Raw genomic sequence first — 27,355 nt, forward strand, 5'->3', positions numbered from 1 at the left:
ACAGCTCTGGTGGACATTCCTGCAGTCAGCATGCCAACTGCACGTCCCCTCAAAACTTGCAGCATCTGTGTCATTGTGCTGTGTGATAAAACTGAACATTTCACAGTGGCCTTTTATTGTGGCCAGCCTAAGGCACACCTGTGCAATAGTCATGCTGTCTAATCAGCATCTTGATATGCCATACCTGTGAGGTGGGATGGATTATCTTGGCAAAGAATAATTTCTTTTGTGTATATAGAAAATGTTTTAAATCTTTGAGTTCAGCTCATGAAAAATGGGAGCAAAAACAAGTGTTGCATTTATATTATTGTTCAGCGTATGTATATACACAGGCACCTCTGATCGAAAGATTTTTGCCCGTTACTTGTTGAGGTAAAACACACCATAGGCTTTTATGCTAATTAATTAAACATGGCCACACAGAAAGAGACAGAGAGGCAGACAGGAAGAGAGAGAGAGATAAAGAAAGAGTGAAAGAGGCAAAGAGGTAGAGACAAAAAGAGGAGAGACAGAGTGGGGGGAGGGAGAGATACATCCTTATAACAGTAGGAATTTGTTTTAGTATTTGTGCAGCACACAGGTTTAAAGTTTGACTGCATTCTTTTTCTGATTAATAGTGGTGCAGCTTAGCTAAAATTACCATAAAATTGTTAATTGTGTGATAAAAGCATGGAATTTGGCACACATTCTAAATTAACTAATAGTTTCAGATATGGAGCCATCCCAGAGCTGACCTCCACTGAGCTACAGGGGTCAATAAAGAATTACACAGGAGTCAAATTTAAAAATGCTCCAATCATGTTGAAAACTATACCACATTTGTCTGATCATAACACTTCCAAAAAGGTATAGCTTGGGCTATCTATGGAGTTATGGGGTAAAAACAGCAAAAATGGTGACGATGGTCAGTTTCAGTTTGTACAGGGGTCAAAAGTTAAAGTTGCTCAATTTTAGTAAAAAAGTATGCAAATTATTGGTTAATAGCATTTTAAAAAAGGAATGGTTTGCATCATCTGTGTGGTTATCATATTACGGGGTAACATTTGTCATATGCAATAGAATTCAATGGACGTCGACCTTGTTTGACCTTTACTTTGGAGACCAAGCACTCAAAAGAATCAAAACTATTCCATTTATTAAACCTTTTATTTCAACCAATAGGTCATTAGTGGTCAGCTCCAGGATGGCTCCATATCTGAAAATAAACAGTTACAACCCCTGGCAAAAATTATGGAATCACAGGCCTCAGAGGATGTTCATTCAGTTGTTTAATTTTGTAGGGAAAAAAAAGCAGATCACAGACATGACACAAAACTAAAGTAATTTCAATTGTCAACTTTCTGGCTTTAAGAAACACTATAAGAAATCAGGAAAATTAATTGTGGCAGTCAGTAATGGTTAATTTTTTAGACCAAGCAGAGGGAAAAAAAAAATATGGACTCAATTCTGAGGAATAAATTATGGAATCACCCTGTAAATTTTCATCCCCAAAACTAACACCTGCATCAAATCAGATCTGCTCGTTAGTCTGCATCTAAAAGGAGTGATCACACCTTGGAGAGCTGTTGCACCAAGTGGACTGACATGAATCATGGCTTCAACACGAGAGATGTCAATTGAAACAAAGGAGAGGATTATCAAACTCTTAAAAGAGGGTAAATCATCACGCAATGTTGCAAAAGATGTTGGTTGTTCACAGTCAACTGTGTCTAAACTCTGGACCAAATACAAACAACATGGGAAGGTTGTTAAAGGCAAACATACTGGTAGACCAAGGAAGACATCAAAGTGTCAAGGCAGAAAACTTAAAGCAATATGTCTCAAAAATCGAAAATGCACAACAAAACAAATGAGGAACGAATGGGAGGAAACTGGAGTCAACGTCTGTGACCGAGCTGTAAGAAACCGCCTAAAGGAAATGGGATTTATATACAGAAAAGCTAAACAAAAGCCATCATTAACACCTAAACAGAAAAAAAAACAAGGTTACAATGGGCTAAGGAAAAGGAATCGTGGACTGTGGATGACTGGATGAAAGTCATATTCAGTGATGAATCTCGAATCTGCATTGGGCAAGGTGGTGATGCTGGAACTTTTGTTTGGTGCCGTTCCAATGAGATTTATAAAGATGACTGCCTGAAGAGAACATGTAAATTTCCACAGTCATTGATGATATGGGGCTGCATGTCATGTAAAGGCACTGGGGAAATGGCTGTCATTACATCAATAAATGCACAAGTTTACGTTGATATTTTGGACACTTTTCTTATCCCATCAATTGAAAGGATGTTTGGGGATGATGAAATCATTTTTCAAGATGATAATGCATCTTGCCATAGAGCAAAAACTGTGAAAACATTCCTTGCAAAAAGACACATAGGGTCAATGTCATGGCCTGCAAATAGTTCGGATCTTAATCCAATTGAAAATCTTTTTCCTCAGAATTGAGTGATTCCATATTTTTTTTTCCCTCTGCTTGGTCTAAAAAAGTAACCGTTACTGACTGCCACAATTTTTTTTTCCTGATTTCTTATAGTGTTTCTTAAAGCCAGAAAGTTGCCATTTGAAATTACTTTAGTTTTGTGCTTTTTTTCTACAAAATTAAACAACTGAATGAACATCCTCCGAGGCCGGTGATTCCATAATTTTTTGTCAGGGGTTGTAATTACGAATATGTGTGCCAAATTCCATGCTTTTATCACAAAAGAACAATTGTTTTGCTATGCCGCCCCACTATAACACCAAAGTAACGAGTTACGTCTCGACAATAAAGATACATTATTTTTTTTAAAGTAGCGAGTAATGTGTAATACATTATTTGAGTAATGACCCCAACTCTGATGAATAATGACTTCCTTTTTTGAGTCATTTATAAAAAAAATTTGTCACATTCCTACTTAGTCTGCTGTTTTAAAAAATAAAGAGCTTTTCCAACCCCAGTCAATCTGTGCGTTTAGCCATAGAAGTGTGGTCTCGAGGTTACATCTCGGCGAATCAATGGTCATCTGTGTCTTCTTGAGGAATATAAGCACTCAACAGATCTAACAGGATATGCTTCAACCACATGGTGCCAAAAGGATTTGGTGCGGTTGAGTCAGTCTACACAGTATAAAATTCCTCCATACAGTACACAATGAAGTGCATTTTTCACCACCACCATGACTGTTCTTTTCCACTGTCTCTCCATGTTTTCATTGAAAAGTGTTGAGAACAAAAAAATTAAACTGATGCCTATGGACATCAAAGCTGCAGATGGGGGACTGTTTATAGCTATTCATGGCTGTGACCATGTAGCAATTTCTTCTAATGGGAAAACCACAGTGAGAAACACTTTATCCCAGTGATTTCAGTGGAAGGGGGAACCCCCCCCCCCCCCCCGAGATTTGCATCATTGGTAACAAACACCTATTGACTAGTTAATGTGTGGTGTTTAAAAGTACCCACCCTCAACAGGAACATAGCATCTGTCAAGTCTGTTTTCTGATGTTTTTTTTTTTAAATCTATTGTGATAGATTTGAATGACAAATCGGCAGACTGTAGACAGAAAAAGCAAAACCAAATCTCTCCTCATGGTTGCCTGAAAAGGTGCTGCAGTACTGTGACAGCATCTTTCTAAAAAGTTAAACATTTTTCAACCCAAGTAAAACACCGTTTAAAAAAAAAAAAAAAAAAAAAAAAACTAAGAAGACACTGCGTGCAGTGCTTTTTCTGAAGATGAACTTATAACCGTTTCGCCAGGTCCAACCCTTATGATGGATTCCTTCATATCGCCCTCACTTACAATGGAGTCAGAGAGCTGTGATGTATTATTGGTAAATAAAAATGAAACCCTCACCAAAGAGAAAGGTCTGAGTGGTGTCAGATCAGTTTCATTTTAGTGTTGAAGCTGTAAAGCCATCAAATGCTTCATTATGAGTGTTTGGTGATGCTACTGTATATATCTTGATGTAAAGGACATTCCAGAGGAATCATCTGACATAGTAGATTAAAATTAAAAGAACAGACTAGTTACATGAAAATACTGTAGAACTCTATCATGTGAGGGACACCATAAGAAAAGCTCAAATCAAAGTATTATAGAATGTGATGTGCAAAATATTATTAAAGTTGCTATGGTATAAAAAGAATCATATTACTGATAAATATGACAAATTATTTAAGATGAATAAAAGTTTTATCTAAATTTTCCCCCCAGAGAACATGCAATTGTATAGCTTTAATTGAGAATTTGAATAATATTTAACAATGTAGTGTTAGGGAAAGAACAGAGACTTGACTCGGACTTATGAGGAAGGACTTAAGAACTGAACTTGGATTTGCAAAAAAAATTACTTGGGTTTCAAGTACAACACTACCATTTCCGCTTTAGCAATATCTTTCGCTGTGTCATATTGCTTGACCACAATGTCAAAATTACTGATAAACTTAACACATCTGGTGAGAAAAATGTGTAAATATCAGTCAAGTCTCTCACTTTTTTTTCATGCTCCCATCACGAGAAGAGACATTTGAGGCATTTTATCATTTCTAACCCTCTCTCTTCCAATAACCATAATCCCCACAGACCTCAACGTCACCCCGCATTTTGTGATATAGTCACAAAATGAATTAGCACTCCCGTTACAAAAACGTTTGACGGTATTATGAACCAGTGGATTAATTTACTTTTCATGACACCATCACGAAAGGGTGTGAGACTGGGTTGAGAAAATATGCACTTATTGTATGTTTTTCAAGCTGCTTGTTTTATACACTTGTTTCTCTTTTGATACACTACTCATGGCAACTGCAATTAAAATGACTCTTAGATTTTTGGAGTGAAATTTCAAATTCTAACCATGCCCCTAACAAATGATCATCAAAGATATCAACTTGGAACAATCAAGTTGTCTTAGGTTTCATCTTCTGCACATTAGCACATGCCAATTAAATTTACACAAAACAAGTGTAATTTTTCTCTAGAACATCTGATTACATATCTTTTTCTTTTTTGTTAAGATACTAGTCATACTATAGTGACCAGGTTAGGTCTCGTGATGGAATGTAGTCAAGAGTAAAAAAAAAAAAAAAAAAAAAAAAAAAAAGCGGAGCACCACACAAAAAGCCAACAAATAGGCAAGACAATATATTTGTGTAATTCTCTAGTTTGCATTTTCTTCCACATTTGGAATTACAGAATATTTGTGCATTTTAAAATAACACACCACTGTATACCATCTTTTGAGGAGAAGTTCTGATGTTTGGTTGAGCTCATCTCCATCTTGCATGAAAAATCTTAACTACTCCTTCAAAAGCTTCATTCATAATGACATCCAATATCACTAATTTGCCATAATCAATGAATTGGGTAAAGATATGATCTTGATTTACAAAAGACAGCATTACCAAAAAATATTAACATAAATTTTATAATCAAATGAGGGTATCCAAACAAACCATGGTGCTGTCTGTGGAAAAACTGGAATACACATCAACAGTTAATAGGTTTTCTGTTTTTCTATAAATTTTCCTTGAGCCATTTGATGTAGTTGTCTATCATGCGCCGTGCAATCAGGAAGTCAGTTGGCCACACAGTGAACAACAGTGCACCATGGAATCCACTTTCATAGTGTTCGTGTGTCACATCAACTCCAGCAGCATGGAGACGTGTGACGTACATGATCCCATCATCTCGAAGAACATCATACTCACAAGTCAGAATGTAGGCTTTGGGTAGAGAATGTAATACAGTGTCTGGGACCAGTAAGGGTGATGCCCTTGGATCAGTAATAGAATGCCCACCCTTTGCAACTGTTTCCCCTCCCACTCCTTGTACCACAGCTGGGGCGTTGTAGTTGTAATTCCCGTGGAAAGACTCTGGCAGGAAGGTGCTCCAGTTAACAAACTTTAGGAGGCTGGAAGACTCCAAACTGTTGTGGGTGTTGGTCATCATAGCTCTGAAAAGGGCCTTGTCATTGGTAAAGTACTCACTCCAGAAATGCACCATGAGGGTGCGTGTTAGAATGGGCATGTTATGGTTCTGTTGGTATGAAGGTGTGTTGAGGTCTAAAGCCTGTAGCGCCGGATAGATGAGTGCTTGAGCCTTCAACTGAATCTCAAGCCCAGGTTCTTTCTGCAACTACATCAGGAAAGAAGGTGAGAAAGACAAGTGAGCATGTGTATAAATAATCATAGTTCAAAATTACAGGGAACTGAAGGGGAGCTTGAGTTACCAGAGTGATGCTGTGGTTAAAGACAGTTTAGTTTGCTAAATAATGCCATTTTATTCTGCAATAAATCATTTTTGTTTGTTTTTTTTGAAGGGTTGTGTATGAGAAGAAAGGTGTTCTTCTGTTTTGTTCATTTTTTCACTGATTAATTAAAGTTATTGGATAATTCTTATATTGTTGCCTTAATAAAATGTTGTGGCAGTGTTAACTGTCTGCAGTAGTAATGAAATGTTTAACCCTATTATTAACCATGCTGTCATGCTTATAATGTTATGTGCCCTTCACGTTAGGTACAAATGATTGTTTTAAGATCATTCTTGCCCAGCTGCAAGTATAAAACAAAAGGCTTACACAAGATTAAAGATGGAATAATATCAGTTGAAATGTTCACGTGGTGGCTTGAAGGTCCAGCATTTCCACATTGTGAACATAATACCTGTGTTTTGTTTTTTTTACCATATTTCCAGAATGCAAGTCACATTTTCTTCTTGCATTTGTCACTTTTTTAACCCCCTGGAGTCATTTGACACGGATACACATCAAAGTCACATGACCAAATTAAGCCATCCTCCCACCAAACTCCACACTCTTTCAGTTTGAATGTTTGTTGAAAGTGCAGACTTCACCATATATACCAGCTTTTAAAATTTTGTTGAGAGACTTGAATAATAATACAACAACATGCTTTTGGAGGGCGGTATGCATTTTCAGAGACCTGATGTCCATGCCGTCGCGCAAAATGACATATACAGTAGTGTTCAGAATAATAGTAGTTCTATGTGACTAAAAAGATTAATCCAGGTTGAGTATATTTCTTATTGTTACAGTAGATTCTCACAAATCCAACAAGACCAAGCATTCACTATATGCACACTCTTAAGGCTATGAAATTGGGCTATTAGTAAAAAAGTAGAAAAGGGGGTGTTCACAATAATAGTAGCATCTGCTGTTGACGCTACAAACTCAAAACTATTCTTTTCAAACTGCTTTTTTAGCAATCCTGTGAATCACTAAACTAGTATTTAGTTATATAATCACAGTTTTTCATGATTTCTTCACATCTGTGACGCATGGAGTCAACCAACTTGTGGCACCTTTCAGCTGTTATTCCACTCCAAGATTCTTTAACAACATTCCATAATTCATTCACATTTCTTGGTTTTGTTTCAGAAACAGCTTTGTTGATGTCACCCCACAAGTTCTCAATTGGATTTAGGTCCAGGGATTGGGCAGGCCACTCCAAAACATTAATTTTGTTGGTTTGGAAACAAGATTTTGCTCGTTTACTAGTGTGCTTGGGGTCATTGTCTTGTTGAAACACCCATTTCAAGGGCATGTCCTCTTCAGCATAAGGCAACATGACCTCTTCAAGTATTTCGACATATCCAAACTGATCCACGATACCTGGTATGCGATAGATAGGCCCAACACCACAGTAGGAGAAACATGCCCATATCATGATGCTTGCACCATCATGCTTCACTGCCTTCACTGTGAACTGTGGGTTGAATTCAGAGTTTGGGGGTCGTCTCACAAACTCTGCGGACCTTGGACCCAAAAAGAACAATTTTACTCTCATCAGTCCACAAAATATTCCTCCATTTCTCTTTAGGCCAGTTGATGTGTTCTTTGGCAAATTGTAACCTCTTATGCACGTCTTATTTAACAGAGGGACTTTGTGGGGATTCTTGCAAATAAATTAGCTTCACACACAGGTGTCTTCTAACTGTCACAGCACTTACAGGTAACTCCAGACTGTCTTTGAGCATCCTGGAGCTGATCAATGGGTGAGCCTTTGCCATTCTGGTTATTCTTCTATCCATTTTGATGGTTGTTTTCCTTTTTCTTCCACGCATCTCTGGTTTTTTTGTCCATTTTAAAGCACTGGAGATCATTGTAGATGAACCACCTATAATTTTTGCACCTGCGCATACGTTTTCTCCTCTCCAATCAACTTTTTAATCAAACTACGCTGTTTTTCTGAACAATGTCTTGAACGTCTCATTTTGTCCCAAGAGAAAAGCATGTTCAACAGGTGCCGGCTTCATCCTTACATAGGGGGCACCTGATTCACACCTGTTTGTTCTACAAAATTGACGAACTCACTGACTGAATGCCACACTACTATTATTGTGAACACTCCCTTTTCTACTTTTTTTTTTTTACTAATAGCCCAATTTCACAGCCTTAAGAGTGTGCATATCATGAATGCTTGGTCTTGTTGGATTTGTGAGAATCTACTGGTACCTTGTTTCCCATGTAACAATAAGAAATATACTCAAAACCTGGATTAATCTTTTTAGTCACATAGCACTACTATTATTCTGAACACTACTGTATTCGCACGAGTTAGATGAGGGCGAATATATGTCATAACAATATTTAATGTTATTTCAAAATCACAACACCCAAGCAAACGCGTACATAAAAAGTTGGCTCACTTTAACTTTTGTCGTGTTGGCTGGCGCGCCCTGCTCTGCAAATTCGCCAGTGCATCCTTATCAAGCTGGCTGCTTTGGCTGTTCGTTGTCGTACTATCATGAGAAAATCATCTGGAATACCTATAATGGGACCAACACATACTTCTCGCCTTTTCATCTTTTCCTCTGCAGACAGTTCTTTGGCTGCGCGCTCGCTATGACATCATCAGTTTACACACAGCGGGCAGGTATCCGGATACCCGCCCACTGTGGGCAGCTGTGGGCAGGTATAGCCAGGTAGCGTAAATGTAAATCTACGCTACCGGCCCAGCAACGCCTCAGTAAGTGATAATAATGATCAATACTTTTCGGAAGGCTTTTTACTGATTTACTATGGTAATGTGTGTGAAGCACTTCTCTGTTACGCACTCCAACACGTGCACAAACAAGACTTCTCTCCCTCTGTTCTCTTCTCTGCCCACATCACTTACAAGGGGAAAGAAAACATGACTGTCTCTTTATGATTTCAGGTTAAACACACATTCTAAACCAAACCAAAATTGATCATAAACCCACGTATTTGGTTATAGAGGCCCTGCATTCAGTGCACACGTATGCAAACGTCTTTCCTCATTTCTCTTCTGTGGCCAGGGGGAGAAAATGTATTCTCCTTTATCACTGGTGTAAAAACATGACGTAAACCAATCAAAACCACCAAATCCACATGGATTGATCAGTGACCCCATGTGGGGTTCATGTTGAAGGAAAAAAAAAGCTACCAGAGACAAATGCTGCCTCCAAATGGGCAGCAGCAGGAATGACAAAGTAGCATGTCGTTCAAAGGTCCAATATTACATGTCCAATACAAGTCAGAGAATTCTTGTTTTGGACAAGACTTGTTTTTCCTGAGTGGTACAAATATAATTTGTGTGGGATGTTACTGCATGTAAATAATTGTACAAACAATCTGAAGCATTTCCTGAATTTTATTGTAAATAACTGCTACATTTTTACGTTTTTGAAATTTACAAATCATATTTGCATTCCGTTATAAAAATGGCTTTTTAAACATGTTTGTGGTTTTCATAGTAAAAAAACAAAAAACAAAACTTTTGTTCCAATTTTATGTTTTTGTGTGAATTTCATGTTAATATAGAATGTCTGCATCAGACGCTCAGCGCTTTACACATTAATGCCTCACATTCACCCCGAAGTGAAGCTACTATCATGCAAGGTGCCCACTACACACCGGAAGCAACTTGGGAATTAAGGACCTTGCCAACGGCCCTTACTGATTTTCTGGTCAGGATCGGATTTGAACAGAGGATCCTCTGGTCTCAAGCCCAATGCTTTAACCACTAGACTATTATTATTATTCATTATTATCAGGTTGTCCTAAAAGTTCCCTAAAAAGCCTTCAGTTAATTCAAAATGCTGCAGCTAGAGTACTGACGGGGACTAGAAGGAGAGAGCATATCTCACCCATATTGGCCTCTCTTCATTGGCTTCCTGTTAATTCTAGAATAGAATTTAAAATTCTTCTTCTTACTTATAAGGTTTTGAATAATCAGGTCCCATCTTATCTTAGGGACCTCGTAGTACCATATCACCCCAATAGAGCGCTTCGCTCTCAGACTGCAGGCTTACTTGTAGTTCCTAGGGTTTGTAAGAGTAGAATGGGAGGCAGAGCCTTCAGCTTTCAGGCTCCTCTCCTGTGGAACCAGCTCCCAATTCAGATCAGGGAGACAGACACCCTCTCTACTTTTAAGATTAGGCTTAAAACTTTCCTTTTTGCTAAAGCTTATAGTTAGGGCTGGATCAGGTGACCCTGAACCATCCCTTAGTTATGCTGCTATAGACGTAGACTGCTGGGGGGTTCCCATGATGCACTGTTTCTTTCTCTTTTTGCTCTGTATGCACCACTCTGCATTTAATCATTAGTGATCGATCTCTGCTCCCCTCCACAGCATGTCTTTTTCCTGGTTCTCTCCCTCAGCCCCAACCAGTCCCAGCAGAAGACTGCCCCTCCCTGAGCCTGGTTCTGCTGGAGGTTTCTTCCTGTTAAAAGGGAGTTTTTCCTTCCCACTGTAGCCAAGTGCTTGCTCACAGGGGGTCGTTTTGACCGTTGGGGTTTTACATAATTATTGTATGGCCTTGCCTTACAATATAAAGCGCCTTGGGGCAACTGTTTGTTGTGATTTGGCGCTATATAAAAAAAATGATTGATTGATTGATAGACCATCACCTCCCTGCAAACAAGGCAAAGTAAACAGTTTAGGGTAAATTATGAAGGCTAAACCAAAGTAGTTTAGCCTTCAGGGGGTTAATTATGGATTTTTGTGCATTGTGGCATAGTTTACAATGCATGCAGAAAATAGAGAGCAGGCAGACTGGAGTGGGTGGAGAAAGGTGACATGTATGATTTGTATCAAAATGATACCTGCAAGAGGGGGAGTTTACAAGATGGCCGTGAGACGAGCTATAATGCATGGCTATAATGTACGGCTTAGAGACAGTAGTGATAACACAAAGACAGGAGGCAGAGCTGAAGATGTTGCAATTTTCTCTGGGAGTGATGAGGATGGACAGGATTAGGAATGAACAGAGGGACAGAACAGGTCAGATCATTTGGAGATAACATCAAAGTAGTAAGATTGAGGTGGTTTGGACACGTTCAGAGGAGGGACCCAGAGTTTCTAGGAAGATGCAAGTCTTGTTCTGTACTTGTAACTGACAGTAATTTACCATGATCTGAACTGTACAGTGACCTTGAACCTGCTATATGTGCTGACCTCTGAAGGATGTGTACAGTTGCAACCAAAATTTCATCATTTTAAAGTGGAGGCTATGGCTTGTCATGTTGCCACGTTTTGTGTTCTAACCCACAGCCAGTGAGGATCAAAATCACAAAAGATTGACTGCATTACAATCATTGTATGACATCATTCATTTTGTCACCCCTAACATTCAGCAGTGGACTACCAGAACAATGATCAGCTCTCCTCTGAGAAAAATGAAAGAGTACAGACGAAGAAAGGGCCTTAGTGTGCGAGTGAGATGGCAGCGCTTGTCCCACATTCCTTTTCCCTCTATCATTTTGGCTAATGCTCAATCCCTCTGGAGTAAAAAAAAAAAAAAAAAAAAAAAAAAAAAAAGGATTAGCTTCAGGCTTACATTCAACACTGACCTGAGTTTTAGAAATCTTGTACCATGGAACTAAGCGGAGACTTGGCTCAAACAGAAGGATTATTACCATTTTTTGTTTTTGGTTTTTCAGTCACCACTTTGGTCTATCTTTACGTACTGACTTGGAAGCTTGAGCATGTTGAGGATGGCTATATGTTTATAGAAACAGATGATGTACAACTAGTAAAATTCAGGAACGTCCATACATTCAAGATTTAGGGCTGTTCTTCACATTTCACTCATCACTCAGCTTCAACCGCTTTTCTGGGTTTGGGTCGCGGGGGCAACAGCTCCAGCTCGGGACCCCAGACTTCCCTTCCCCATGCCATATTGACCACCTCTGACTGTGGGATTCCGAGGCATTCCCAGGCCAGTGTGGAGATATAATCTCTCCACCTAGTCCTGGGTCTTCCCCGGGGTCTCATCCCAGATGGACGTGCCTGGAACACCTCCCTTTGGAGGCAACCAGGAGGCATCCTTGCTAGATGCCCGAACCACCTCAGGTGGCTCCTTTCAAGGCGAAGGAGCAACGACTCTACTCTGAGCTCCCCATGGATGACCGAACTTCTCACCCTATCTCTAAGGGAGACACCAGCCCCCCTCCTGAGGGAGCCCATTTTGGCCGCTTGTACCAGCGATCTAGTTCTTTTGGTCATGACCCAACCCTCATGACCATAGGTGAGAGTAGGAATGAAGATTGACCAATAGATCAAGAGCTTCGCCTTTGGGCTCAGGTCCCTTTTCGTCACAACAGTACGGAAGAACGAATGCAATACCACCCCTGCTTCACCAATTCTCCAGCCAATCTCACGCTCCATTGTCCCCTCACTTGTGAGCATGACCCCAAGGTACTTGAACTTTTTCACTTGGGGCAAGACCGTATTCCCTACCTGTAGTAGGCAATCCATTGATTTCCTGCTGAGAACCATGGCCTCAGATTTAGAGGTGCTGATCCTCATCCCAGCCGCTTCACACTCAGCTGCAAACTGATCCAGTAAGTGTTGGAGGTCACCGGCCGATGAAGCCAACAGGACCACATCACCTGCATAAAGCAGTGATGAGACCCTGCGCCCACCAAACCAGAAACCCTCCTCCCCCCGACTACACCTCGATATCCTGTCCATGAATATCACAAACAGAATTGGTGACAAGGCGCAACCCTGGCGAAGGCCAGCCTCCACCGGAAACGAGTCTGACTTACTGCCGAGCACCCGAACACAACTCTCGCGTTGCGAGTACAGAGATTGGATGGCCCTGAGAAGGGACCCCCTCACTCCATACTCCTGCAGCAGCTCCCACAGTATCTCCCGGGGTACTCGATCATATGCCTTCTCCAAGTTCATAAAACACATGTAGACTGGGTGGGAATACTCCCAGGCACCCTCCAGGATCCTTGTGAGTGAAGAGCTGGTTGACTGTTCCACGACCACAACGGAACCAGCATTGTTCCTCTTTAATCAGCGGTTCGTCTATCGGCCAAACCCTCCTTTCCTGCACTCTGAAGTAGACTTTACCAGGAAGTCCAAGTAGTGTGATTCCCCTGTAGTTGGCATACACTCTGTGGTCCCCCTTTTATAAATATGGGGACCACCACCCGTTTGCCACTCTTTAGGCACTGTCCCAGACCTCAACGCAATGTTGAATGTCTCATCTAAGACAATCCCTCCCGCCTGACTTCCACCAGGGAAATTGCTGAAAATCCTCCATCAGCTTCCAGCTCTGCCCCTACTATAGAGGGTGCTCCGGTCTGATGGAGTTCCTCAAAGTGTTCCTGCCAAATTACATCCTCAGTTGAGATCAACAGAGTCCCATCCTTACTGTAGACAGCTTGGATGGTTCCCCATTATCCCCTCCTGAGGTGCTTCACGGTCTGCCAGAAGCACCTTGGTGCCGACCGAAAGTTCCTCTCCATGGTTTGGAGAAGGTAAAGCCTCTGCTTTGCATTCCCCACAGCAGAGGCTGCTGCCCTTCAGGCCTGTCGGTACCTTGCAACTGCCTCTGGAGTCCTCCGAGATAACATATTCCAGAAGGACTCCTTCAGTCAGGCGGCCTCCCTGACCACCAGTGTCCACCACGGTGTTCAAGGGCTGCCACGCCTTGAGGCACCTAAGACCTTCAGGCCACAGCTCCCCACTGCAGCTTCAACAATGGAAGCTTTGAACATTGCCCCTTCTGGTTCAATGCCCCCAACCACAGGAATGCTAGAAATGCTCTGCCGGAGGTGTGACTTTAAAATCTGTCAGACAGTGGGCTCCTCCAGATGTTCCAAGTTCACCTACACTATCCATTTGGGCTTACCAGGTCTGTCCAAAGTCCTCCCCCACCCTCTGATCCAAGTCACCACCAGATGGTGATCAGTTGACAGCTCTGGCCCTCTCTTCACCCAAGTATCCAGAACATGTTGCCTCAAATCAAATGATACAATCACAAAATCGACCATCGATCTTCGGCCTAGGGTGATCTGGTACCATGTACCCTTATGAGCATCCTTATGTTCGAACATGGTGTTCGTTATGGACAGTCTGTGATTAGCACAGAAGTCCAATAACAAACGACCATTTGGATTTAGATCAGGGAGGCCGTTCCTCCCAATCACACATGTCCAGGTGTCTCTGTCATTGTCCACGTGTGCGTTGAAGTCCCCCAGCAGAACAACTGGAGTCCACCACTGGAGCCCCATACAGGACTCTATTCAGGGACTCCAAGAACACCAAAATGCTGTTTGGTGCATATGCACAAACATCAGTCAGTTTCCCCCCCGCCACCTGAAGGTGCATGGAGACGACCCTCTCGTCTACTCGGGTAAACTCCAACATAGCGGCGCTCAGCGGTGCCTCACCCCCCTGGGCAACTCCAGAGAAGAATAAGGCCCAACCCCTATCAAGGAGTGTGTTTCCGAAGCCGAGGCTGTGCATGGAGGCGAGGCACACCAGATCTAACTGGTATCGCTCCACCTCCCGTACCAGCTCCAGCTCCTTCCCCCACAGCAAGGTGATGTTCCATACCCCCAGAGCCAGCCCCTGCCGCCTGGGTCTGGTCCGTTGAGGCCCTCGACTGACTGCCACCCATGGGACAGCACACCCGACACCAGCGGTTCCTCCTGTGGGTGGTGAGCCCACAAGGTGGAGATGGAAGGTCCACATTGCCTTTTCAGGCTGTGCCCAACTGGGCACATACAAATGCATACAAAACCAATATTGTTACTACAAAAGAAAGCCATAAGCGTTATCAGTAAACCCAACCATGAGCCACTGAACCCATGTTTGTCTACATATTTTAAAATTCGGGGACTTGGTTGATTACAAACAGTTTTGTTTTTTTTTCTCAACATGTCCAGGATCTGTTTAAAATAAGGGAGTCTACTTACAGTTTGAGAGGAATGTTAGTATTTGAAGTCAAAGATTTGAACTACTGTAAAAAGTCATTGCATTTCTGTTAAAGGTGTTAGCATTTGGAATAATTGTCCTGATAACAGCAAATTATCTGCTATCTTAGTTGGCTTTAAAAGGCTCTGTAAAAACAATATAATCACTAAAATAACTAGGTTTATAGATTTGTTTTTGGGGATTGTGCACTGCGTGTTAGGTTGTGTTTGGAATTTGTTTTTTATGTATTCATTTATACTGTGCTGTGCTATGTGTATATGTGTTTATATAATGTACATTTTACTTTTGTAGTAAAAGAGGTGGGCATTTATAAGCTTTTGCTTCTGCCCACACCTTTTCAGTCATATGTTCACTGTTAAATTGTCCCATTTATGAGTTGTTTGTTATTGTTGAGTCGGTGTGCTGAATAAATTCATTCATTCAAACAGACAAAAAGAAGAATTTTTGATTCCAGGCTATTATCTTCTGACGTTTTGTGTTGAGTGCAAAGAACTTTGAGGTCCTAAGGTTTTGAGTCAGTGCTGGTGCACTCACACGCCACCTTAAAGTTCTGAACACAGACAAAATAGGCATGTGGAGATTAAATGATATGAATTGGTATCTCGATGCGAGCGCATTGATTCAACTGACGGGTGAAATCGTGTTGCATTGCTCGCTGCCTACTGGCATTGTTTTTTTCCAAGGCACATTGAATGCACCACGGATGGTTCGGGACACCGAAGCAACCGTTGTTTTTGAGGGTGTTTATTGGGAAAATGATGTATGAAGGGGCCCTTATCAATACCCATCATTAATGGTATCGCATCATGAGGAATTGAATCGGCATCAAATACATATCAAATCACATCGAATCGGGAGCAGGGTGAATCATATCCCATTGTCAGTATCATCATGTATCGCTATATGCATCGCATCGCTGGTAGTGTATCGAGGAGCATATCAAATCGTTGTCAGTGATGAGTTTCACATGCCGAACACAAAACTTTGACTAACTTGGGAGGAACAAAATGTGACATGTTTAAAACTACGAATAAACTATTGATTCTTGGGTTTGTAACCAACAAAAGTGATCCAAAAGAGACTCTAGCGGAGTTACTTTTTTTTTTTTTTTTACTTTAGTTTTCTTCAGTCTGATATTTAGTGCAGTGAAAAAAATGCCTGGAATTGACGTGACACACAGACAGTTGGGACCATTTAATTACACTATGTAACAAATTTTTATTCTTGTTTTGTTCCTGGGTACACAGTGTGTTTTCCTAACCTTGTTATTCCACGGAAACATTGCTTCTGTGATCAGGACAATGATATTTTGAAATTTGTCTGTTTTCAAGAATATTCTCGATTCGCCTTCACTACTACTGAGTAGTCTTCTAGAATATTCTTTAACTGCTAGAACTGTCCAGAATTTTCTTGAAGTTTCCAGAATTATCTAGAAATTTCAAGAAACTTTTAGAACTTTCTAGAACGTAAAAAAAAATAAAAATAAAATCAAAGTTTGTGCTGAATGTAGTAATTTTTCCATAGACTTTAGACATAAGCAGTTGACATATAACACTTAGAAGCCAGGAACAAAAATTGTGTTACATAGTGTTATCATTCTGCTGTTCTGTGTAAATTTTGTGCATCAGTGACAAAAACAGAGCAGTTGAGCTAAAAATGATTTATGAATAGAAATTTATCTGGCAAAAATAAACAATGCAGATTTGCAAAGACAGAGGCAGGAACCAGCCTCTTGCATCTGTGTGAGCCAATCAGAAGTGTTCACTAAGGAGCTCTCAGCCAATGAAATGGAGTAACTCACTGCTGGTTCTGCGCCTCCTTTTTCCATGTAAGCGGCGGAGGCGGGCAGTCTCCTGTGACTGTTTTGGGACATGGAGGAACCCAGTCCCACCTGCTGCTAATGGAGGAGAAATACATGCTTTCACATGAAGAGACTCCAAAAGTCTCCATTAACACCAGGGAAAGTTGCTCGATTTCGCCTAGTTGCTTTAAATAAATAAATTAAAAAAAGCCACTGGAGGGGTCTCAATAATTGCCAAGTTGGCAACACTACTCGAGTAGCTAATGTGCAAATGGGGCCACAAAGTTAGCCATTGTCACAGAACACTTCCTGTTTCTTGTACATCTTTCAAAATTAGAGCACAGGTCAAAGGATGAAGTCATCACAAATCATTGTCTCGTAAGAGATTAGAAAAACAATGTGAAAACTTTTTTTTTTTTTTTACAATATTTGGGGATCACTGAATCAATTTATTTTAGGTGGCCATTTAATAAACTTTAATTTAAAAAAAATAATAACTTTAGGTGGATGTTTATCAACTTTCTTCAAAAAAGGGGGTGGGCTTATGCAGTTCACAGGAAGTTTGGAGGCAAGATAAGCCTGCTCTGTGTGTAAGGGGCGCAGTCAGAAAACCAGCCTATTTACTACAAATGTTGACATTTTATATGAATTTGTGGTGTGGTTAAGCATTGGGCTTGAGCCCAGAGGAACCTTTGTTCAAATTCCAGCCAGAGCAGAAAATCACTAAGGGCCCTTGGGCATGGTCCTTAATCCCCAAGTTGCTCCCGGTGTGTGGCGAGTGCCTTGTATGTCAGTAGCCTGACATCAGGATGAATGTAAGGCATAACTGTAAAGCACTTGAGTGTCTGATGCAGATAGAAAAGTGCTATATAAATGCAGTCCATTTAATTCGTTCATGATTTCACGGATGGGATGGTTGTAAAATAGCGACAGTGCCTATGATGATTTTTAATCTCTACGGAGTGAGGTTTTATGAGATTCTGTTATTTGCACAAAATTGAAATGATATGACACGAAACTGGCTCAACATGTTGCGCAATGAGTTAAAAGATTCAAGCTAAATGGTAAATGGACTGCATTTATATAGCGCTTTTCCATCTCTATCAGATGCTCAAAGCGCTTTACAATAATGCCTCACATTCACCCCGATGTCAGGGTGCTGCCATACAAGGTGCTCACGACACACCAGGAGCAATAGGGGATTAAAGGCCTTGCCCAAGGGCCCTTAGTGATTTTCCAGTCAGGCAGGGATTTGAACCAATGATCTTCTGGACTCAAGCCCAACACCTTAACCACTAGACCATCACCTCCCCAAGACCATCACCTGCTCCGCTACTATTAGCTACTAGTAGCTAATAGTATTACCCCCGCTCCTAGCTACTACACTCAACAAAAATATAAACGCAACACTTTTGGTTTTGCTCCCATTTTGTATGAGATGAACTCAAAGATCTAAAACTTTTTCCACATACACAATATCACCATTTCCCTCAAATATTGTTCACAAACCAGTCGAAATCTGTGATAGTGAGCACTTCTCCTTTGCTGAGATAATCCATCCCACCTCACAGGTGTGCCATATCAAGATGCTGATTAGACACCATGATTAGTGCACAGGTGTGCCTTAGACTGCCCACAATAAAAGGCCACTCTGAAAGGTGCAGTTTTATCACACAGCACAATGCCACAGATGTCGCAAGATTTGAGGGAGCGTGCAATTGGCATGCTGACAGCAGGAATGTCAACCAGAGCTGTTGCTCGTGTATTGAATGTTCATTTCTCTACCATAAGCCGTCTCCAAAGGCGTTTCAGAGAATTTGGCAGTACATCCAACCAGCCTCACAACCGCAGACCACGTGTAACCACACCAGCCCAGGACCTCCACATCCAGCATGTTCATCTCCAAGATCGTCTGAGACCAGCCACTCGGACAGCTGCTGAAACAATCGGTTTGCATAACCAAAGAATTTCTGCATAAACTGTCAGAAACCGTCTCAGGGAAGCTCATTTGCATGCTCGTCATCCTCATCGGGGTCTCGACCTGACTCCAGTTCGTCGTCGTAACCGACTTGAGTGGGCAAATGCTCACATTCACTGGCGTTTGGCACGTTGGAGAGGTGTTCTCTTCACGGATGATGCGAAGGAGATGTGTTGCACTGCATGAGGCAAATGGTGGTCACACCAGATACTGACTGGTATCCCACCCCAATAAAACAAAACTGCACCTTTCAGAGTGGCCTTTTATTGTGGGCAGTCTAAGGCACACCTGTGCACTAATCATGGTGTCTAATCAGCATCTTGATATGGCACACCTGTGAGGTGGGATGGATTATTTCAGCAAAGGAGAAGTGCTCACTATCACAGATTTCGACTAGTTTCTGAACAATATTTGAGGGAAATGGTGATATTGTGTATGTGGAAAAAGTTTTAGATCTTTGAGTTCATCTCATACAAAATGGGAGCAAAACCAAAAGTGTTGCGTTTATATTTTTGTTGAGTATATTTCCACATTTCTGAACACAGGTGAAAATAGAAATTAATGTGTTTTTAAGGTTTAAAACATTATTCCTGGCCAATGTATAATAAATGATGTGAAAAACACCACCAAATAATGAAATATGAAATTTTCATCACATTTAACGTAAATAGTAATTCCAGACCGTTTCAGGTTTTTGCATACCAGTTTTCTGACAACGTCTTTGGCTGAAGTTCTAAATATACTACTACTACTACTACTTGTGTTTTCAGGGTTTTTTTTAATTTTTACTTTGTTTCAAGTGTAAAGAGAATTAAATAGACTGATAATTCATTTTGTAGTAGGCTGTTAATTTGTTATAATTTGCATTTTTTAATAATGAACGGATGTGTTTGCAGCTTCCCATATTTTACAAAGTCATGCTTAAATGTGCCCTCACTTCTTGCCAGCATCTTGTCCTTTTTCAAAACTATCAGGAACATTGATAGTGCACACCATCTGGGGTGGTGGTGTGGTGATATGAGTTGAATGTCTATGTAAATTAAATAACTACAAAACTGGATGTAATGTGCTGCATTGCCGTGGTGCCACATTTTGTGACCGTGTTATGCTATACAGTAAAACGCGCATATAATGGATTCAGGTGGACCAGTGAATTTTGTCTGTTTTGTTTATTTATGTCCAGGGATCAAGAATCCAGTGACCGATTTCATATTTATTTACTTTAAGACAGTAAAATGTTTACATAGAAAACCTGTAAAGCCTACTTCTAGTACACAGAAAATTCACAAGCGGTATCGATGAGGAATCAGATCGATAAGCAGAATCAATATGGATAAAATCTTATCAATACCCATCCCTACTTAGTAGTGAAATCCAAATGCTTACACAGCTTCAGAACTACAATTGTATGTAAAGCAGGTGAATAATGGATACTAAGCCCCAAAGTCAGGGTGGTTTCACTGGAAAACATTTGTATGAACATTTGAATGAACAGACAAAGGAAGATAACACATGCAGTGGAGAAGTGACCGAGTGCATGGGTCCCATGGGAAATAATAATAAACATATGAAAGCTATGCTCATGTAATAGTGAAAGCACAATCCGGTATATGTATAAAATGGACAAAATCTGTTATGTGGATGTAACAAATTAGTCAGAATGCGCCAAACAACCTAAGGGGAATCCTGAATCAGGACCTGCCTCATTTAATGAACAGGTGAAAAATTCCTCTGAAAAAATAAACACCTGCTTTAAATAAGTGGCAGGCATTATGTCCATTAAAAAACTTAAAATATGATGGGACAGAAAGGAGTGAAACGGAAAAGTGATCACAGCCTTTTGCGGTGTCCGATGTAGCAGGTGCACAGATTGCAAGACCCGTCGGTTTCAAAAAAGGAAAAAAAAAAATAATAATAATAAGAGTGTCAGTGCTGAACTTCGTTTTGTACCTCCGTTACTGTGCATGTCCAGACCGCTCTGTCCAGTATATGCAAGGGCTTTAAATGGAAGTACACTGCGATCAGACAGGATGTTTTGTCCGACGTGAGCGAAAATCTATTATACAAAATCCGGTATATACTATGTTTATTACTGTCACGTTTTGGCCATGAGCAGGGTGATTGTTTTGTTTTTTCCTCCTTTCCTCTACCCACCATCTGCTCCTGCTTTGCTTTATTAGTCATTTCTTTTCATCATGCTTTTTCTCCGTTCTATTTTGCTTTGTCACTTAATTCCTTTGTTACTTTTCATACTTCTGCCATGGTATAGTTCCATTCTTTTGTTCAGGTTGTCTTTTCGTTGTTTATCATTTAGCTATCATCCATTTATTTTTTTATTTTTTTTTAGGTTTATTTGAATAGGGACAAGTACGTTCCACGAGTCATGTTACATACTACAACATTTTAGCAAGTGCTAATTTGCAATGTCCGTCCCTAGATGGGTCTTGCATAAAACAAAACAAACAAACAAACAAAAAAAACAATAAAAGACATTACAACACAAACTTAATAAGCGGTCAGTGATGGTCACACATCTGACCTCTGATTAAAAAGTCCTGGAGTTTATGTTTGAAGAGGACTCAGTTTGTTTCTCCCTTCAGATCAGTGGGCAGAGAGTTCCAGACTTTAGCGGCCTGCACACTGAAAGCAGACTGACCAAATTATGTTTTCCGTCTTGGTATTTGACAGTTCCACTCTGAGCTCCTCTGGTCCTGGAGTCCATAGACCTGAGAGGAACTATACAGTCACTGAGGACCATTGGGGCCTGTTGGTGCACACATTTAAACATTAACTGACTGGCTATTCTCTTTTCTATTATTATCCGTTCTGCTTTAGTATCAGGTTTTTTGGCTTCTGTTCTAGTTTTCTTTAGCCGTTTTGTGGTTGCATTATTGATCATTAGTTTATCACTTGTTTATTTTCTCATTTGTGTTATCAGTCACATTGTAACATTGGGCTTTGTATCTGTTATCATGTAGTATCTGTTTTTCTTCTTGTTCTGCGTTAGCATTCATTTGTTCATGCATTCCCTGAACAGTTCTTATGTTTTTGCCCGGTTCAGTATTATATTTTATTCTGTCTTCTGTTTAGCTTGGTTCATAGTTCCCTGTTTCACTCCAAGCACTGCACCTGCCATTATGTCTTCATCCCTCTCGCATCTCTGTGTCACGTCATGCCACTTCACCAGCTCTGTGCCCTCCTCTCACACTTTGATCCAGTCTGCTTTGTGTTTTCATTCACTCCCGCTCTTGCACCAGCTCACGTGTCTGTCTATTGATTCACTCCACTTTGCACACTCCCTTCCTCACTGTCTTGCCCCATCCATACTCTTTGTCCACCAGCCACGCCCTCTTCCTAGATCCTTCTCCTCATGTGCACCTTGTTAACACCTGCTTATTTAATGTCCTCCCAGCCACCACACCTTTGCCAGTTTGTCATCACTTCGAGCACACATTCCAGCCTTTTGTACTCAGTCCTGTTTTGCCTTGCTGTGTACCTGAATCTTGCTCTGTGTTTCTTGACTGCGCCTTTTGCCTCAGCCCTTATGTCAGTGTTTGCTCGTGCCTCCAACCCCTGCTGGATAGGACTGTGTTTTTGCCTTACCCTGTCTGTACCTCTGCTCCGCTTGCAGACAATTTGTGTCCTGAACCTCAGCCTGGAATAACCACGAGAACTACTTTTACTCCAAAGCCTGATCTGGGAGTCTGTACTGTGGGTCCACACTCTCTGGGTGCCGGGCTCCCGCCCGGCCTGACAATTACATGGAAAACTATGCAAAAGCACTGAGACTTTTGCTTTTGTCTGGTGAGTGCAAATGTCCGGTTCATATGATGAAGGTTTAGGCGAGTTTTACTGTATTTTCTAAAACCACAAGTCAAATAAGACAAAGGGTCATGCATCCATTAGCTGAGCAGTAGGGTTCAGTATTGGGAACCGGATCTTTTCGGGTATTGTTAAGAAATTATTTGATCCACCGACATCAATAGCCTTTTTGCTTAATGATTCCCTTATCGGTCCTTCAGAGCAGCTGTTGTTTTTGGGGGGTGGATGTCAGGAAAATGATAATTTTTGTGTTGATTGCAGATGCTGCAGCGGGTCTCTACCCTTTCTGCAGTGCGGCTCTGCTTTGAAGCTTGAAGGAATAAAGCAGTGCTCCGACCCGCTGCTTCATTAGTTCTTTGCTTCGCTGCTTTTCAGCAGTGGCAGCTCTGCTTCTTAACCACTCTCAAAGCCATTAAAATATGTCAATCGTGAGTAACTTGTGTACAGATTAAAGTCACAACTGGAACTCCTATCTTGCTGTGAGAAAGAAACGGGAATCATCCTGTTTTGTGTTCGCACAGCTCCGAATGCTGCGCGGTTCTCTGCCAAGTCAAGTTAGAAAGAGAATCCGGACAGAATTAATAACTTCAAAGCGAATCGCCATTTAAATTAAATGACACCTCTTTCCAAACATTGTAATACAACCAATAAACTGCAATTGATCAAAACATTTTTTTCCTCCCAAAATGAGACATCCTGCACTGACGTGCAGTAACCGCAACTGCAGCTCAGAAGTATGGCGTGACATTCATGCCAAAATGTCTGAAAGGAAATGCTTTTGCCAATAACTACAGATTAGAATCCAGTGACCAATTTCATATTTATTTACTTTAAGACAGTAAAATTTTGACAAAGAATACCTATAAAGCCTACTTCTAGTACACAGAAAATTCATAAAAGGAATCGATAAGGAATCAGATCGATAAGCGGAATCAATATGGATAAAATCTTATCAATTTAGATATCTACTTAGAAATCCAAATCCACAGCTTCAGTTCAGTTTTGAATGTGGACATTGCCATTTCCCTGTAAATGCTACACTAGTTTTATCCCTCTTAAAATGGAAAGTATTCTTTCATTTCTTAACACTTGATCTCAGAATGTTTTGCTTTCCTAGAGAGATACAAATAATTGTTTTTACAACCATGAGCATTCACCTTCCTTATTGTTCCCAAGTTTTCGCACATGTGCAAGATCGTACCTGTGGTCACAGATAAAGGTAAACAGACGTGGATTATGTTTACCAAGACAAAGAACTACAATTGTATGTAAAGCAGGTGAATAATGGATACTAAGCCCCAAAGTCAGGGTGGTTTCACTGGAAAACATTTGTATGAACATTTGAATGAACAGACAAAGGAAGATAACACATGCAGCGGGGAAGTGACCGAGTGCATGGGTCCCACGGGAAATTATAAACATATGAAAGCTATGCTCATGTAATAGTGAAAGCACAATACTGCACTGCCAAAGGGCACACCATATACGGAAAGCAGTCAAGTTGTCAAGAACAGAAAGAATAAGATAAAATATAAAGATGTCAGCTGAATAAATGGTTGTGGATTTACTTTGTTTGTTTTAATGCTTTCTGGGCAGTAGCACCTGAGGTGATGTCTTGAGTAGCTCCACTTTAATGGAGAAAATACAAGGTGATGTGGCTACATACTCCTTAACTTAAAAACTAAAATGTGTATTAATTTTAGATGCCATCAACTCTATCTTAGTGGTTTGCACTGTTGCTTCCTGGGATTGTTTCCCGCCTGGTCCTTTCTGTATGGCGTTTGCGTGGGTTCCCTCTGGGTACATCAGCTTCCTCCCACTTCCAAAGACAAGACAAAGGCTAGGTGAATTTCAATACTCTGACTTGACTGTAGGTGTGCATGTGACTGTCAATGTGTCTGTCTGTCTGTCTATGTATTGCCCTGTGATAGACTGGTGACCTGTCCAAGGTGTACCCTGCCTCTCGCCCTATGACTGCTGGGATAGGCTCCAGCTCCCCTGACCCTTGGTTGGAGTAAGCAGGTATGGAAAATGAATTAATGAATCAATTGGACGCGAGTACCTCAACAGTATAAATGACAAAAACCTGACATTTGAGGTCAACCCAACGCATCAGTAAAGAAAAGCTATCAGCACCTATTTGGACCGAAACAGCAGACCCCAGTTTAACTTTTATTACAACAAGATCTATTTTTGAAATAGATCTTTCATCAAGTCAGTCCTCATTTTCTAACAGTTTACCTCACAAAAGCAAAACTCTAAACTGTGTGATCCAAGTTTATAAGAGAGTCATATGCACCAAATTAAAAAGCAATAAGAACTTTATATTAATCAGGTGCAGAAAACAGTATGTCTGTTCCATTTCTCATTTCAGAGCTTAATTTTGAACCAAGTGACCACATTGTTTTTTTTTTTTTTTTTTTTTTTTTTAATTTATGCATGATAGTAAAAAATAACATGAATGTAAAGAAAGTAACTTACTGTAATTACTTTCTTTATAACTAATTATAAGTAACTTACTGTACAGCAAAATGAAAGTTAAAAGATATGCAAAGAAGTCAGTGTCTCTCTTCCTGTCATGTCAAGCAGCTAGATATTCCAAAATTTATATAAAAGTAAAAAGCATGTTGGGTACAGCCACGATTGCTGTGGTTGAAAGCTTTCATGAAAGTGTAGGTGACATGAAATGTAATTTCATTCATTCAACTTAAGACTAAAATTAAGCAATAGTAGTGAGATTTATCCTTTCCTGGTGCGCAGTGACTGAAGAGATAAATATTCAGATTTTGAACTGAAAAACCCCAACAGTCAAAACGACCCCCTGTGAGCAAGCACTTGGCTACAGTGGGAAGGAAAAACTCCCTTTTAACAGGAAGAAACCTCCAGCAGAACCAGGCTCAGGGAGGGGCAGTCTTCTGCTGGGACTGGTTGGGGCTGAGGGGAGAGAATCAGGAAAAAGACATGCTGTGGAGGGGAGCAGAGATCAATCACTAATGATTAAATGCAGAGTGGTGCATACAGAATGAAAAGAGAAAGAAACACTCAGTGCATCATGGGAACCCCCCCAGCAGTCTAAGTCTATAGCAGCATAACTAAGGGATGGTTCAGGGTCACCTGATCCTGCCCTAACTATAAGCTTTAGCAAAAAGGAAAGTTTTAAGCCTAATCTTAAAAGTAGAGAGGGTGTCTGTCTCCCTGATCTGAATTGGGAGCTGGTTCCACAGGAGAGGAGCCTGAAAGCTGAAGGCTCTGCCTCCCATTCTACTCTTACAAACCCTAGGAACTACAAGTAAGCCTACAGTCTGAGAGCGAAGCGCTCTATTGGGGTGATATGGTACTAAGGGGTCCCTAAGATAAGATGGGACCTGATTATTCAAAACCTTATAAGTAAGAAGAAGAATTTTAAATTATATTCTAGAATTAACAGGAAGCCAATGAAGAAAGGCCAATATGGGTGAAATATGCTCTCTCCTAGTCCCCGTCAGTACTCTAGCTGCAGCATTTTGAATTAACTGAAGGCTTTTCAGGGAACTTTTAGGACAACCTGATAATAATGAATTACAATAGTTCAGCCTAGAGGAAATAAATGCATGAATTAGCTTTTCAGCATCACTCTGAGACAAGACCTTTCTAATTTTAGAGATATTGCGCAAATGCAAAAAAGCAGTCCTACATATTTGCTTAATATGCACATTGAAGGACATATCCTGATCAAAAATTACTCCAAGATTTCTCACAGTATTACTAGAGGTCAGGGTAATGCCGTCCAGAGTAAGGATCTGGTTAGACACCATGTTTCTAAGATTTGTGGGGCCAAGTACACTAACTTCAGTTTTATCTGAGTTTAAAAGCAGAAAATTAGAGGTCATCCATGTCTTTATGTCTGTAAGACATTCCTGCAGTTTAACTAATTGGTGTGTGTCCTCTGGCTTCATGGATAGATAAAGCTGGATATCTTAATAGTCCCATTAATTTATGGATTTTTACAGGCTACTGACAGCCCAATTTCCACAGAGTGGTTCGGATCAGCGATGCACTTTATTTTTTTAATACATGTCAGAATGGTTCATTTTCACCGACAGAATCCTTTTGATTGGCAAGTGAGGCACTTATTGACGAACGCGCACGCATAGTGTTTGTGGCATCTCCACACTCTTAACTTGCAGTGCAAACAAGAGAGACTTAATCCATCAGCCACAGATGCAATGAATGGATTACACCTGTAATTGACCGTGTCGGTGTTGGATCAGTACAGCAGAGACTCGTACCATCATGGACTTTTCTTCAGCCAGGACAACGAATTAAATTATTTTTAGACAATGATCTCACTGAAATGGAGAGGTAAGACTACACATTTACTCCTTGTGTGAATGGTTTTAATATTTAATAATGTGCACAAAATATAATAAATGTGTGCACAGTATAGTAAAATGTGCACACATTCTCTCCATATGCAAAATATTTTGCGATGGGCTCTGTAGGCGACTAACGTACAGTACATTAACTGTAGTCAAAGAGCTGGCATAAAAAGTATCACCCGCATGCCGAAATC

General features: G+C 40.6%; 1 protein-coding gene across 1 annotated transcript in view; it reads right to left on the reverse strand.

Annotated features, from left to right (window-relative positions):
- Positions 1–5,118: 5,118 nt before the first annotated feature.
- The window catches only part of aadac (arylacetamide deacetylase), a 72,186-nt gene continuing 49,949 nt past the window's right edge, over positions 5,119–27,355 (reverse strand). Inside the window, exon 5 of the mRNA XM_034168275.1 lies at positions 5,119–6,119. Within this exon, the coding sequence (XP_034024166.1) occupies positions 5,499–6,119 (621 nt within the window). The 3' untranslated portion in view covers positions 5,119–5,498. The remainder of the gene's footprint in view (positions 6,120–27,355) is intronic.

Source organism: Thalassophryne amazonica, chromosome 4, assembly GCF_902500255.1.
Source record: "Thalassophryne amazonica chromosome 4, fThaAma1.1, whole genome shotgun sequence".
Taxonomy (NCBI): Eukaryota; Metazoa; Chordata; class Actinopteri; order Batrachoidiformes; family Batrachoididae; genus Thalassophryne; species Thalassophryne amazonica.